Source organism: Euprymna scolopes, chromosome 43, assembly GCF_053919585.1.
Source record: "Euprymna scolopes isolate OS-2025 chromosome 43, ASM5391958v1, whole genome shotgun sequence".
NCBI lineage: Eukaryota > Metazoa > Mollusca > Cephalopoda > Sepiida > Sepiolidae > Euprymna > Euprymna scolopes.
In genome coordinates this window covers 49,470,105-49,482,846 of record NC_136524.1, presented here as the reverse complement: position 1 = coordinate 49,482,846, position 12,742 = coordinate 49,470,105, and the positions used below count along the sequence as shown (strand labels likewise).

General features: G+C 32.0%; 1 protein-coding gene and 1 pseudogene across 4 annotated transcripts in view; one reads left to right on the top strand and one right to left on the bottom strand.

Annotated features, from left to right (window-relative positions):
• The window catches only part of LOC145268337 (uncharacterized), a 158,461-nt gene extending 155,047 nt beyond the window's left edge, over positions 1–3,414 (bottom strand). For all 4 annotated transcript variants that reach the window (XM_080123834.1, XM_080123835.1, XM_080123832.1 and 1 more), the window contains exon 1: positions 3,273–3,414. In XM_080123834.1, the coding sequence (XP_079979960.1) occupies positions 3,273–3,275 (3 nt within the window). In that variant the 5' untranslated portion in view covers positions 3,276–3,414. The remainder of the gene's footprint in view (positions 1–3,272) is intronic.
• A 1,894-nt stretch (positions 3,415–5,308) lies between these two features.
• On the top strand, positions 5,309–5,486 carry LOC145268528 (U2 spliceosomal RNA; annotated as a pseudogene).
• Positions 5,487–12,742: the final 7,256 nt, after the last annotated feature.

The window sequence follows — 12,742 nt, the reverse complement described above, 5'->3', positions numbered from 1 at the left end:
CTTTTTTCAATGGAAGGCTGTTTGTTCGTTTTCAAGGCGACAAGGACTAAACATTGCATCATCAGTTTATAAATATGGAAAAGGTAGAAATAGGACGGTAGAATTTGCACGGACAGATCTCGCCATTTTTTAATAGAATTGGTCTTTAAATTGTTTTCTTAACGAAAAGAAATCAAATTTACATTTTAAAGCGTTGAGAAATGTTATTTTTTATTGAATATCATAATAGTTGGCGGCCATTGTTTTTGTGTCTTGCATCAAAAATAACGTTAAAAATATTTTTGATGCAAGACAAAAAGCAAACAAGATCGTATTTACGAACAAATATTTGACAAAAACGTTCTTTTCTGACAATTTTTAACGGAATTTAACGAAACAAAAAAATAAAACAAGTCGACAACCAAAAAATAAAATGTCGGGTGGGGTGGGGAGATGGCCACAGAAGGATATAAAAAAATTGCATAAAAGTTCAATTTTACAGATTTAATAGATGAATTATAATTTTATTTCAGGACAAAGTTTTGGAACTAAAAATCGATTTTAACCAATACTCAAGTATGTAAAAAAAAAAATAAATAAATAAAAAAAATAGGACATATTCCAAAAGCTAGTAAAGTACAAACTGAACTTAATTAAAGTTTAAATTTATCTTAGAATATTATATTCTGAATATAAATAAATTTTATTTCGAAAAAAAAATAAATAAATAAATAAAATAAAAAATTGATTTGGTAAAATGCACCAACCTCCCCATGTTAAGAACGACTTTCGGAATAACCCCCCCCCAACCTCAAAAGCGGTTCTTAAGGGAGGTTTATTCTGAAAGCCGTTCTTAACATGGAGTAGTTGGGGATATTTATACTACGCTGGGTCAGGCCGTAAAAAAAATTTTAAAATTGCATATTTATATTTTAGATAAAATGGGTTGTTTTTTTTTTCATTAGGTCCACCTCCACAATTTTCTTTAAAATGACGACTTGCAGGTTTTTGTCTATACTAAATAAAAGCGCATTTAAATTTTGCTTAGACACGTATTTTTCGAGATAAATCCAATGTAAAAGTTATTGTAATTCATGACTTTATTTACAAACGAGAAATTAATAATGCGCATGCGTGTAAAACAAATTAAGACTTTTTGCACTTCCTTGAATAATTTCATGTTAAGAATGGCTTTCGGAACAAACTTAACCCCCCGATGGTAAAAACAGTCTCCGAATGTGAACGTGATGTGAAAATTTACCTAGATTAGTCCATATCGCACGCGCGTACAAACATGGCGGTTAGCGAATTACAGTGCATACTGCATAATACAGGTTTTATATCTCGAAAACTATTTGTCTCTGCAAAATTTAAAGATTTTCTTATTTAGCATAGTCGAAAACCTTAAGTTGTCATTTAAGACAATTGTAGAGGTGGTTCTAATGTAAAAATTTCCCCATAAAGTAAAATATTGTTTCGAATTTGCTTTTAGTATAACCCAAAAACATACTTTATGAAATAGTGTAGTTTTTATTTTCTTTGTTTATAGAAGAAAAAAAAAATTAGGTACTAGTGCTTTTATTGATCCGTGCTGAAATAAAATTATTTAAAAAGCCATTCTTAACATGGGGAGGAAGTTTTGTAGATATTCTATACTTTAACTTACAATTGAATAAAAAAAATAAAAAATAAAATTTTTTTAATTAAACTTGGAAATTAAATTTAAAAATAGCGGACGGATCAGTAAGAGCACTAGCACCAAAAATTATATTTGATAATGTTTGCTGCGGACTTCATGTCGCCTATTCTGCATTTTATTTATTTTTTTCCAGATTTGTGTTTTTTTCCTTTGCTTGAACAATTAATACGCGCAAGAATTTGTATTAAACTTAATTTAATCCCTCGGTTTTAGACATAATCGCATTTGAGCTTAAATTTTTTTTTATACTTATGTACTCATGTTACCGTGCCAAAATAACATTTTGAAAGCCATTCCTAACATGCGGAAGAGAGGGTGTTTTGTAAAATTCTGTACTTCCCACTAACAATTTAATACGAAAAGATATCGTGAAACTTGAAAATACTATTTAAATAAGTACATAAGCACACAATTTAAGAAAAAAAAAAAAAAAAAAAAAAAATTAAAATAAAACTCGATCCCCACAGGAGAGGAAAATGTTATTGAGTTCGACATATACAGAAAAAAAAATCTTTAAATTTTTATAATGCACGTACTGGTCATGGAACATATCCCCCCCCCCAAAAAAAAACAAGTTTTTTTTTGTTTTGTTTTTTTTAACTAAAACATGCGCTATTTTTTTTTTTTTATTAGGCCTATTCGTGTTTAAATAAATATGTAAGGCAACTCAATTCAAACTATCGAAATCAAATCCTTAATGGATATAATTAACTATTAAAATTGCTAAAAATTATTAAATACTAAGTATTTTATCAATTTAAGTGATTTTTTGGAATATAAGATCTCGGTTCAGTGACGAGTACGTACATCATAAACACCTAACAAAAAAAAAAAAAAAAAAAAAAAAAAAATCGTGAAACTTGAATTTAACCAGCAAAAATTGTTTAAAAATAGCGCGGTACCAAAAATACATAAACTCTAAGATTTGTTTTGTTTTACTATGTCGAATTTTAAAATAAGAACCAAGCATAAACGAAAAAAAAAAAAAAAAAAAGAGGGGAAGTGGATAAAGATTTTGGTACTAGTGCAGAAAGTGATCCGGACGTAAATAATGTTATTTAAAAAGCCATTCTTAACATGGGGAGGGGAGGGGTTTTTTTTTTTTTTTGTACCTATTCTATGCTTCAACCTTACAATTGAATAAAAACAAAACTTTAAACTTGGAAATACGGTTTAAAAAATAGCGCGGATCACTCTCTGCACTAGCACCAAGATTTTTTTTTTTTTTTAAATATATGATCTTAAAATATTTATATCGAAGAAAATGGTAAAAACATTTTAATGTCCAAGTTAGGACGAAGAAATTGTCAAAATTAAATTAAAACCGACAAGACAAAAAATAAAGAAATTCAGTTTCGGGACGGATATTGTTCTTTTTGATCTTCGAAATTATAATCTAAAATTGCTTATAACAAAATAAGAACAAGATAATTTTAAAAAAGTGTTATAGACAAATACAAATGCTTGGCATTAAATTTTTAAAAAAAAGTACGGTTACATAAGAAAAATAAACTGTAGTGTTTTTGCTCATAAATATATACACACACGAACAGAGAGAAAAATAAAAATGTGAGAAATCATTTATGATACTTACCATGGTAGATATAGAACAGCTTTACTGGGATTTTTCAAATGTATACCTTTAAAAGGGTTGATTAAAACAAATCAACGATATCGTTCAAAAAAAACAATTTTTTTTTTTTAAATGGTAATTAAAATTAAATATTTAGTTTTTAAAATTAGTTTTTTTTATGTGAACAGATCGTTTCATTTTTTTTTTTTTTTTTTTTCTGCCTTGTGTTTGGGGTCGGGAATTAAAAAAAAAAAATGAAAATGTGCATAAATAGACGTTTGGTTTGTGTTTAAGATCCTGTGTGTTTGAAATTAAGTCTATCTGTTCATCTTCAAAAAAAGAAAATATATATATATATATACATTTATATTTATAAATATATATATATATATATAAATTTAGAAAAAATAGATATTATAAAAAAAAAACTAATAGTCAAACCTAGACATAGTTATGTGTCTTTAAAAAAACGGAAAAAAAAAACTGTCGTTTTTTTTTTCTTCTTACGGATGTTCGTTATATCAGGACATAAAAATGAGTATAATGGTAATATAAAAACCAAGAGAGTCAATCTCTTATACTCTCTACATATTTCCAGAGAGTAAGTCCTTCTAGAAAGACTTATAAATGCCTTTTTCACAACGCTACGAAGGCCCTCTTTCTGAAATTCTAATTCAAAAAGATACGTATAAACTGTAAGAAAATAAGGCCGAGAGATAGAGAGGGGGACAGAGTAATAATGTGATACTGACGGAGGGGGGATAGCATAACAATGAAAGAGTGACGAGCGCGAGAGAGGGAAAGGCTGAGGAGCGCGAGAGAGAGGGAAAGGGCGAGGAGCGCGAGAGAGGGAAAGGGCGAGGAGCATGAAACAGTACGTAAGGAGGGAGAGAGATGGTGAGTGAAAGGTAGCATATGACAATGGAACAGTGACATGGTGGGGAAGACGATATCTATTAAATAGTGGGGGAAAAAAAAAAAAAAAGAGGTAAGGGAATAGGTTACGAGACGAGTGACATAATAAAAGAAAGGAAGAGAGAGAGGAACAACGAAATGAGGAAAAAAATGCACAAGAATCAATGAGTAAGAGTAAGAGATTACACTTATTAGAGAGAGGAGGGAGAGAAACACGTAATAATAAAAGAGAGAGAACGAGTAAAATAACACCGTGAAGGTAAATTTTAATTTCCGAGGCCTTTTCTTTAGAGACTGTGTAGTATCTGTTCTCCGATGCTACACTTAATGTATTTTTTCATCACTCAGCGAAGGAGAAATTTTTATTTTTGTTCCAATCTAGATGTTCCCCCTTTTTTTTTATTTTGGAGGAGCCAGATGTTTCCCCTTATTAAAAACCGACCTTATGTTTAAATTTGCCCTCGTGGGGGAGACTAAGATTACCAGCAAATATATAGAAACAGCGTGGAGGTGAAAGAATATATTGTGAGAATTTGGTGCTTAAATATTGAGAGAATAAGTATGAGCGATGATTTAAAAAAAAAAAAAAAAAAAAGTGAAAACGTAATATTATTGTAAATGATGAGATTGGCTTTTATTTTTATTATACTCTCTAAACAGACCGGAAGCAGTAATGAGTTTCTAGCCTGAGGTTCAAGTGAAGACTGATTTCTTTGGTTATTAATGTTTTAAATATTGTAGGTTCTAAATGAAAATGTAGATTATATTCACTTCTGGCTTCATTATTCTACATATGTTATCTCTTCGGTCACTGGGTAGAAATCCTCCTAGACAGAGGTAATTTTTATTTTCGTCTAAATTCAGTGGAGCTCGACTCACCTCCTCCCCATTTAAAAACAATATTGTGTCTCGCTCGCTCTTCACTCAGCTCTCGTGATGAGGCAAGTTGGGGGCATATTTTATTTAAAGTTCATGTTAAATATTCACAAATGTAGTTGGGCTGTCCCAAATCTTTCCTAGTATAACTGCAATAGTTCTTAATTGAGATGGAATATATATATATATATATATATATATATATATATATATATATATATATGTTTCTTGGTTTGTTTTGGAGGTGGCGTTTACAATATTAGGAACTACAATCTGTTGGCCTTTTGGCCAAGATCAAAGTGTAGTATCTGTTCTTCAGATGCTGATTGCTGCAGTGCACTTCCATTTCTTGTTCTCTTTCAGTGGAGGAGCAGTTTTCTCCTTCACGACTGAGACAATTTTTTATTTTTGTACCTTTTCTCCGCGTTAAAAAAGCGACCCTGGTGTCTAACTCTGTACCGTGGGGAGGCATTGTAAATAGGTACAATATTAGGAATTTAATTTAATAACTGAATTGGGTATTTTTTTACGACTTGCCCCAGCGTAGTATAAACACCCCCAACCACCCTATGTTAAGAACGGCTTTCGGAATAAACACCTCTCCATGTTAAGAACGGCTTTCGAGGTTGGAGGGGGTGGGGGTATTCCGAAACCCGTTCTTAACATGGTGAGGTTGGGGGTGTTTAAAATATGCTGGGGCACTGGGGCAGTGGGCACGTCGTAAAAATTTACCATGAATTGTGTTATCATTTCAGACATTGTTCCGTAACGAAAAAAAAAAGTAAACAAATTTAAATGGTAATCTTTGCTAACGGAGACAAAACAAGCATTTCCGTATTAGACCCCCAAAGAAGTTCACATTGGGTTTGTTTTACTGTACTGGAGGACTGGAGGAATGTAAAAAATATGTTGTAGTCGCATGTTTTAAGAAAACAGTTTTTTTTTTAATAGTTGTCTGAAAATAAACGCCATACAACGAACTAATTAGGACTTTAGTTTCTCATAAGAGAGCATTCCCGGGCGTTATCTCCTGCTTAGGAAAAGGAGGGTTCGTTGCCTGTCGCAATACGGCGGACCTGAACGAGAATCACCCCCTCCCCCTATTTTTTTTTTTTTTTTCGCTCTTAAGATGATCAACAGTACACTATGATAATCCCTAGGTAGTCCCGTCGGTTTTCCCCAAGAGAGGCGCCTCAGGCGATTAGCAATAAACTTACCCATTCTCAAAAAGAGAAGGCAAAGCAGAGTTCAGTTCAGGCTACCTTTATAATCATTCAGAGTGCCCCAATTTAAGGGAGATGGTGGTACGGGGTACGCCATTTTGATGTAGTGAAAAAGCCAGGTAATATATGTTTACAAAAAAAATCAGCTGTTTTTATTTATTTTTTATTATGAACAAACTAACTGAACTATGCTCCATTTATAAAACATCTTTTTATTAATTATGCCATCGAGAAGTATTCTTATTCTGTTGTTTAGGGGTCATTTAAAAAACAAATGCCATAATAATCAACTTGGTGCATACACACTGCCCAAACGGCCAAACACTAACATCACATCTCGACTAGTTACGGCTAATTGCTAATGGAAAATGAACGTTTATTTCATATAGTCTAAAATCTCAGCCAAGTTGAGTATTTTATCTTGTTTTTGCAATAAAATTAAAATTTGGGGCATTTATTAGTGTAGACAAGAATGGTATTTTTTTTTTTTTTTTAAGTGTATATTAAATAATTATTGCAGTCAGTAACCTTTATTGGGTGTGTTTCCACCAATATATTGTTAATTTTCTATTTTTGAGCGATTATCTAGACTTCAAAGATGTGACTCTCATGTTGGACAGCTTTTCAACACTCGACACTATTTGTTTTTCGAACTGAATAAACGCTTTAAAATAAGTTAAAACACTAAAAATTTGTCCAGCTAGATAAGAAGTTCTTACTAAGAACTTTATCTTTCCTTTGATAACATTTATTTGTTTCTTTCCCACTTTTTCGTTTTGTTGTCCATAATAAAAATAAATTAAAAAAATGCCCCAAAACTACGATACAGAAACGTCCATTTCTGACAGTTTCTTAAAGACATGAGTAGTCGAGTTGGCGTGACGTCACGAATGTTACACTTCTGGTAAAAGAAACTGAGACTACTAAACTTTAATCCTACAGAGAAATTAGTTTCGAATTGGTGTTTTAAAATTGTCCATTCGAATTTTATTCGCCATGATGACGTTTGTTTTTGTTTTCGTTAAAGGAGGAAAAGAATTACGGCGTCTAGTTTTGAAATCCGAAACTGACAAGCGGTGTTTGCCAAAAAACAGTTTATCCATTATATTTTAGGGCGGATGTTTGTTTTCCTTGGGGAGGGAATAATAATTTATTTTCACCATTTTTTTTCTTTCTTAACATGTAAGAAAATCAAAACTTAAAAAATTAATAAATAATTAATTAGATTTTTTTTTTATTCCACTTAAATAAAACTTTTTAAACTTTTTTTTTTTTTTGAGACAGCTGAAAGTCAGTTAGGATGTAGAATGTTTTGTTATTACAAATAATCGAGTATGTCTTACAATAGACAACAATGAAAAAGGTCCAGAAACAAATATATAAAAAAAATAAATATTACTCAAAAGCAAGGTAAGTTACTCTTCTACCTACCTGGATGAGTTCTTCATGCTTTCACGAATTTTAAAGTGTTTTGAGCGCTTTAAGTTAAAATGAAAACAAAGATGGCGCCATGATGCTTTGCCTTTGCAGTCCCGAGAATCGCCCAAAACTCAAAAATAAATAAAAATCATGACAAAAATCCAAATAAATATTACTGTTAACTTCAGAATAATTTGATCTCATTTGATTATAATTTAAATGGTTAGACTCCATAAGAGTAGGCATTATCAAGCTTAAAGTTTACAAAAACAATTACCAATGATTTGGTAATTTTTTTTGTGTTTTGAAAGTGATTCAAACCAAACCTTTCCAGCCGAATGGTGACCTTTGTTGAGAGAAGAAACCATCTTGAAGAGTGAAACTACTGTTTTAGTACCTCCGAAAACCTGTTGTGGAAATTATGTTGCCACACGAACTTAGGGTCTAAGTGTTTGTGTGCACCTTGGAACTAAATCTGACATGTGTGGTTCTAGAGTTCAGTGAATGTCTGAAGACATTTAAAGAGTCCAAGACTAAACAATGTTACATATGTAATCGCATTTTACTTGTAATACACCGTGACTGCGGACAATAGTCTGTAGGAGCAGTAGCAGGTTTGAAATAAAATCGATTCTTCATTTGAAACTTTTTTTTAAATAAAATCTGTCGGTATAGTTCATATTTAAAACAAGAGAAGCGTGCATGGTGAGTGCACAGTGAACGAGGCATAAAAAAATGACTAAGTTCAGCATTTGCAATCCCCTCTCCCCATTTAGCCCCAAAAGTCCCCAGGGGACGTCAAATCCTGGTGAAAATGAATAAACGGTCAGTTTCAGGCTTTAACATATGTAAATACGAGTTCTACATCATGCAAAAAAAGAAATGACTAAGTGCATCGTTTGCTGCTCTGTTCTCCCTTCACCCCCATTTAGCCCAAAAGTCCCCAAGCTCTTAACATATTTTAATTTGAGTTCAGCATTATGCAAAACTGCTAAATAGACATACACAGAAAATTTTGGACCAATATGGTAAAATAGTCCGAAAAAAATGTAGTGTTTTTATTTAAAAGACCTCTAGGGCACACCCGAGAGTTATCTCGAAGTATAAACAAAATTATATAGAAATCAGTTAGTTACAACTTTTCATAAAGTTTTATAAAAATCCAAGGCATCAATCGTTTTCCTGGAAAATCCATTCTGTTACGTTTTTACTCATATCATGTTTAATGTTTGTGCAAAATTTCAAACAATTCCAAGTCATAGTTATTCAGAAAAGTGCGGACAGACGAAAGGACGAACAGACAAGGATGAATTAGCAGGCACACTCTCCTTTTGTCAAGGGACCAAAAAAAAAACAAAAAAAACAGACAACAAAATAACTGTTATCAAATGTAAGGAAATTTACTTTTCTACTTACCTGTATAGTTTTCAAATTTGTTTACTAACTGTATCTATTATCGCCACTTATTTTGCCAGGACCTAGTTGTGAATTTCAGGCTTAAGAGACAGTGAAAAAAGTACACGGATGGTTGCCAATCAGATTAAGTTAGCTTTTTTTCTTTTTATTATGACTGTTAACTTTTTAAGCATAAAATTGGCACCCATGTCCCAGCAAATTGTCATCCACCTTGGAAATCACGCTAGTTGTTCTATTTAAAATGTCGGTATGTTTGCTGGATTATGGCATAATCATGTTTTGACACCAAAATTAAGCAACGTTGAGCATCGCCAATACCAGATGGTTGACCATTTGGAGATACCAGGTGCTGTATGTAGGAGGATATTTGACGCTTTCATCTGTATCCTATCTGACTTCCAGCTGTCTCAACCCTGTCCTGTCGCTGGATCAGACTGGCTGGTTCTGAGCAAGCCAGTTTCACTTTAAAACAGGTACAAGTCATCCATCATCCCTAGTTGCCAATACATGGGAGATGCAGAATAAGATAGAGAAAACGAAAGAGAAGAAAACTACGGAAACCACAGTGGGGTAACGCATGGTTTTATCACACTAGCATTGATACAAAGGTGAGACAGTGCATCTGCAGCAGTATTCTATGAACCGGATATGTGGGTTAGGGTAGGTTGATTTTCAACTTTTTTTTGAAAATGTAAAAGGTTGAAGCAGAGAAAGTTGCACAAACATATGGGGAGTACAAATATAAAAAAATAGGTTTCTAACATCAGGCATCGGATGCTAATTTGATTTTAAAGATCGTCTATTTTGAGATACGGAAAAAATCCTTATCTGTGAAAGATTTGTGAGAAATTATTTAGTATTTTGCAGTTTCAATCATAACAAGTTGTTTTATATATTTAAATAAACGATATAATGACTGATATGCTAAATATTAAACAAAATTATAATTGCCCCCCCCCCATACTGAGGTGGCGGCAATTATAAAATTCTATAAATGCTGCATTTTACTTTGTGTTATAACTGCAAAATTCAATTCTTTTTACTATTAATGAAAAAAAGAAGTTTTTATTCCGTTTGGAAAAAAAGTCTTGATAAAACCTAAAACAAATTATTTACCTATCTCTATGCTTGTATAAAAAACACAAAATGATTGACAAGTAAAAAGCTATTTTTTTTACCATAATATCAAAATTCTCCCTATAGGATCCTTTTGAAGCAAAAAATGGCCTCATTTCATGGCATAAAATCTTAGCAATGATATGTCTATGTCTTACTTCAAGTCCATAGACTGATTGGCAGGCTTCTGATGTCAATTTTACAGCACTTTCCACACTTTGTGAATGTGCAGGCAAATCAGGTAACTCTGGCTTTCTGCCGCTCATAAATAATTACTAAAGTTCATGATATGATAATTCTTTAGTTAGTGCTGGCTCTGAACCTCCACTTTGATAAATGTAAAGCGTCAAAATTTATTGTTGATATTTTTTTAAATGCTTTCTCACTGGTTCCCCACTACTGAAAAAGAAAAGAGAAGTCAAATAATTTTATTAACTTGAACAAATGAACACAATTTTAATTAATTTTTTTTTAATTTAATAATTGAAAATGAATGTATAAATCGAAATAAACAATTTGATCAGTTTTATATGAATGTTTACGTACCTAATGGTTAAAATTCTTCTTATAGCTTCTTCTCTCACTTCCATTTCATCTGATTTTAACAAAGAGAACAGAATATTCTCTAGCAAAAGGGCAAAAGCATTAAACTGAAGATTGCTTAAAGCAATTTCCTGAATTTCTGGAGGCTGCTTTTTTATTTGCCCAATCATTTTAAAAAATATACATTTTCTGGTTATGAAATTTATTATCCAGTTTAATTTCAAACCAGCTAACTGTATAAACTTCCACAATAAAACTAATCAGCTGGTGCATTTTTCTGGTCAATTCAGATGGATAAATTTTACGGGTCCACAAACACATTAATCGGATTGCCAGAGTAAGCACTTTTGCCTGATTTAAAGGTCAGATCCTTCATGCTGTATACTGAGGGTTTACTTTACCCCTTGAAATACCAACAGCATACTCTAAAAGTAGTCTTTGGTCACCAGTGAGATCATTTTCTGTTAGTTCAGAATACCTGGCCTCCAGAGGACTACTCACTGGTAAAATGTCAACTTGGGGTAAATGATGGTAATTGTTGGCACATAATTTTCCGAGTTGACCCGTAAATGATCAATTTTGGACTTATCAAGAAAAAAAAATTTCCTTAAATCAATATTTGATTTTAGAAGGCCCGCAGCCTGTAGATCCAAAAGAAAAGCATTTGCAAGACTTGCACCTAGGTTTAACGAGACATCACCTCTGATGGGTTCAATGGCATCACGAGGAATTTTTACCAGACTGTAAATACTCTTACACTCTTCCTCTGGTTCAAAACTTTCATCTGTTCCATCACTATTTTCTGATGTCAGAATGATATTCTTGTCATGGGATGTTGAAGCAATAGGCGGGGGGGGGGGGTGAATCAACTTGCTTTTCTCCTAACACAGTTAACTTTTTAGATTTTGCGACTGCAGCTTTATCAATAGGTCTCAATTGAAAATTGCCTTCGAGTCCTATTTTATTTCTTTGGTCCTTCAAATACTCTCTCCTCCACAGGAACCTGAATTAGAAAATTCCACAAATGTTTATTCTAATCTACGCTAATCTTAGAAATAAATTCTATTTCACGTAAAAAAATTGTAATTTCTTTTCTCACTGGTTTACAAGTATGGAAATTCATTTAATTTAAGATGTCTATAATTTTCATTAAAACGATTTTTTCAAACAAACAAGAGAAAATTAAAAAAATAGAATAAACTAACCTTTTTTTCATAGGACAGGTACAGACAATATGCTTTGACTGACAATTTTCTTTTTTGCATTTAATATTTTTGGCATAACAAATTGGCAGGTCACATGAACAAGATGAAATATCAAATAATTTGTCAATTTGTAATTGACCAGAAGACTTTTGGCATATGCGGATAAAACGTTTCTATTTATTTGCTTAGTTTTTTTAAAGCAGGTGTCCTGCAATTTGTGTACAATCCATTTTTCAGTTAATAGGGGCAAACTGGAATTTACTGCCTTCCAAATATCTTTAACATCATTTGCCATTAATTTTGAAAGGGCAAATTTATTTAATTTTGGGCGAGAATTCTCCATGTAATAACCATATTGAATAATCTGACGGAAAGTAGGGATTCTGTTGTATTTAATGGAAAAGGTGTGCCCACAAATTGTGTAGAAATAGTTCGTTTCCGACTCATGGTTAGAAAAATATCTGCAAAATACATATTTTATGATATGGTAAGAAATTGAACAAAGGAAATTATGAATTAAATTTAAAATTTGGAAAAATATCAAAAAAGAAATAATAAAAGTTTGCTAAGATATAAAATGCAAAATGTAATAATTTCTATATTTGAATTAAGCTCCAGTTAACAAAGTAAACACATGTGTGAACACGAAAATGAAGCCGATTACTTGGCAGAGTAGACAGAAATATCAACCGGATAAAATAAAGCCCTGGTTTATTAGTTGTTTAATTCATTTTAAATGAAATATTTTGCAGAGTGTTTTTTTATATCGACACTCAAT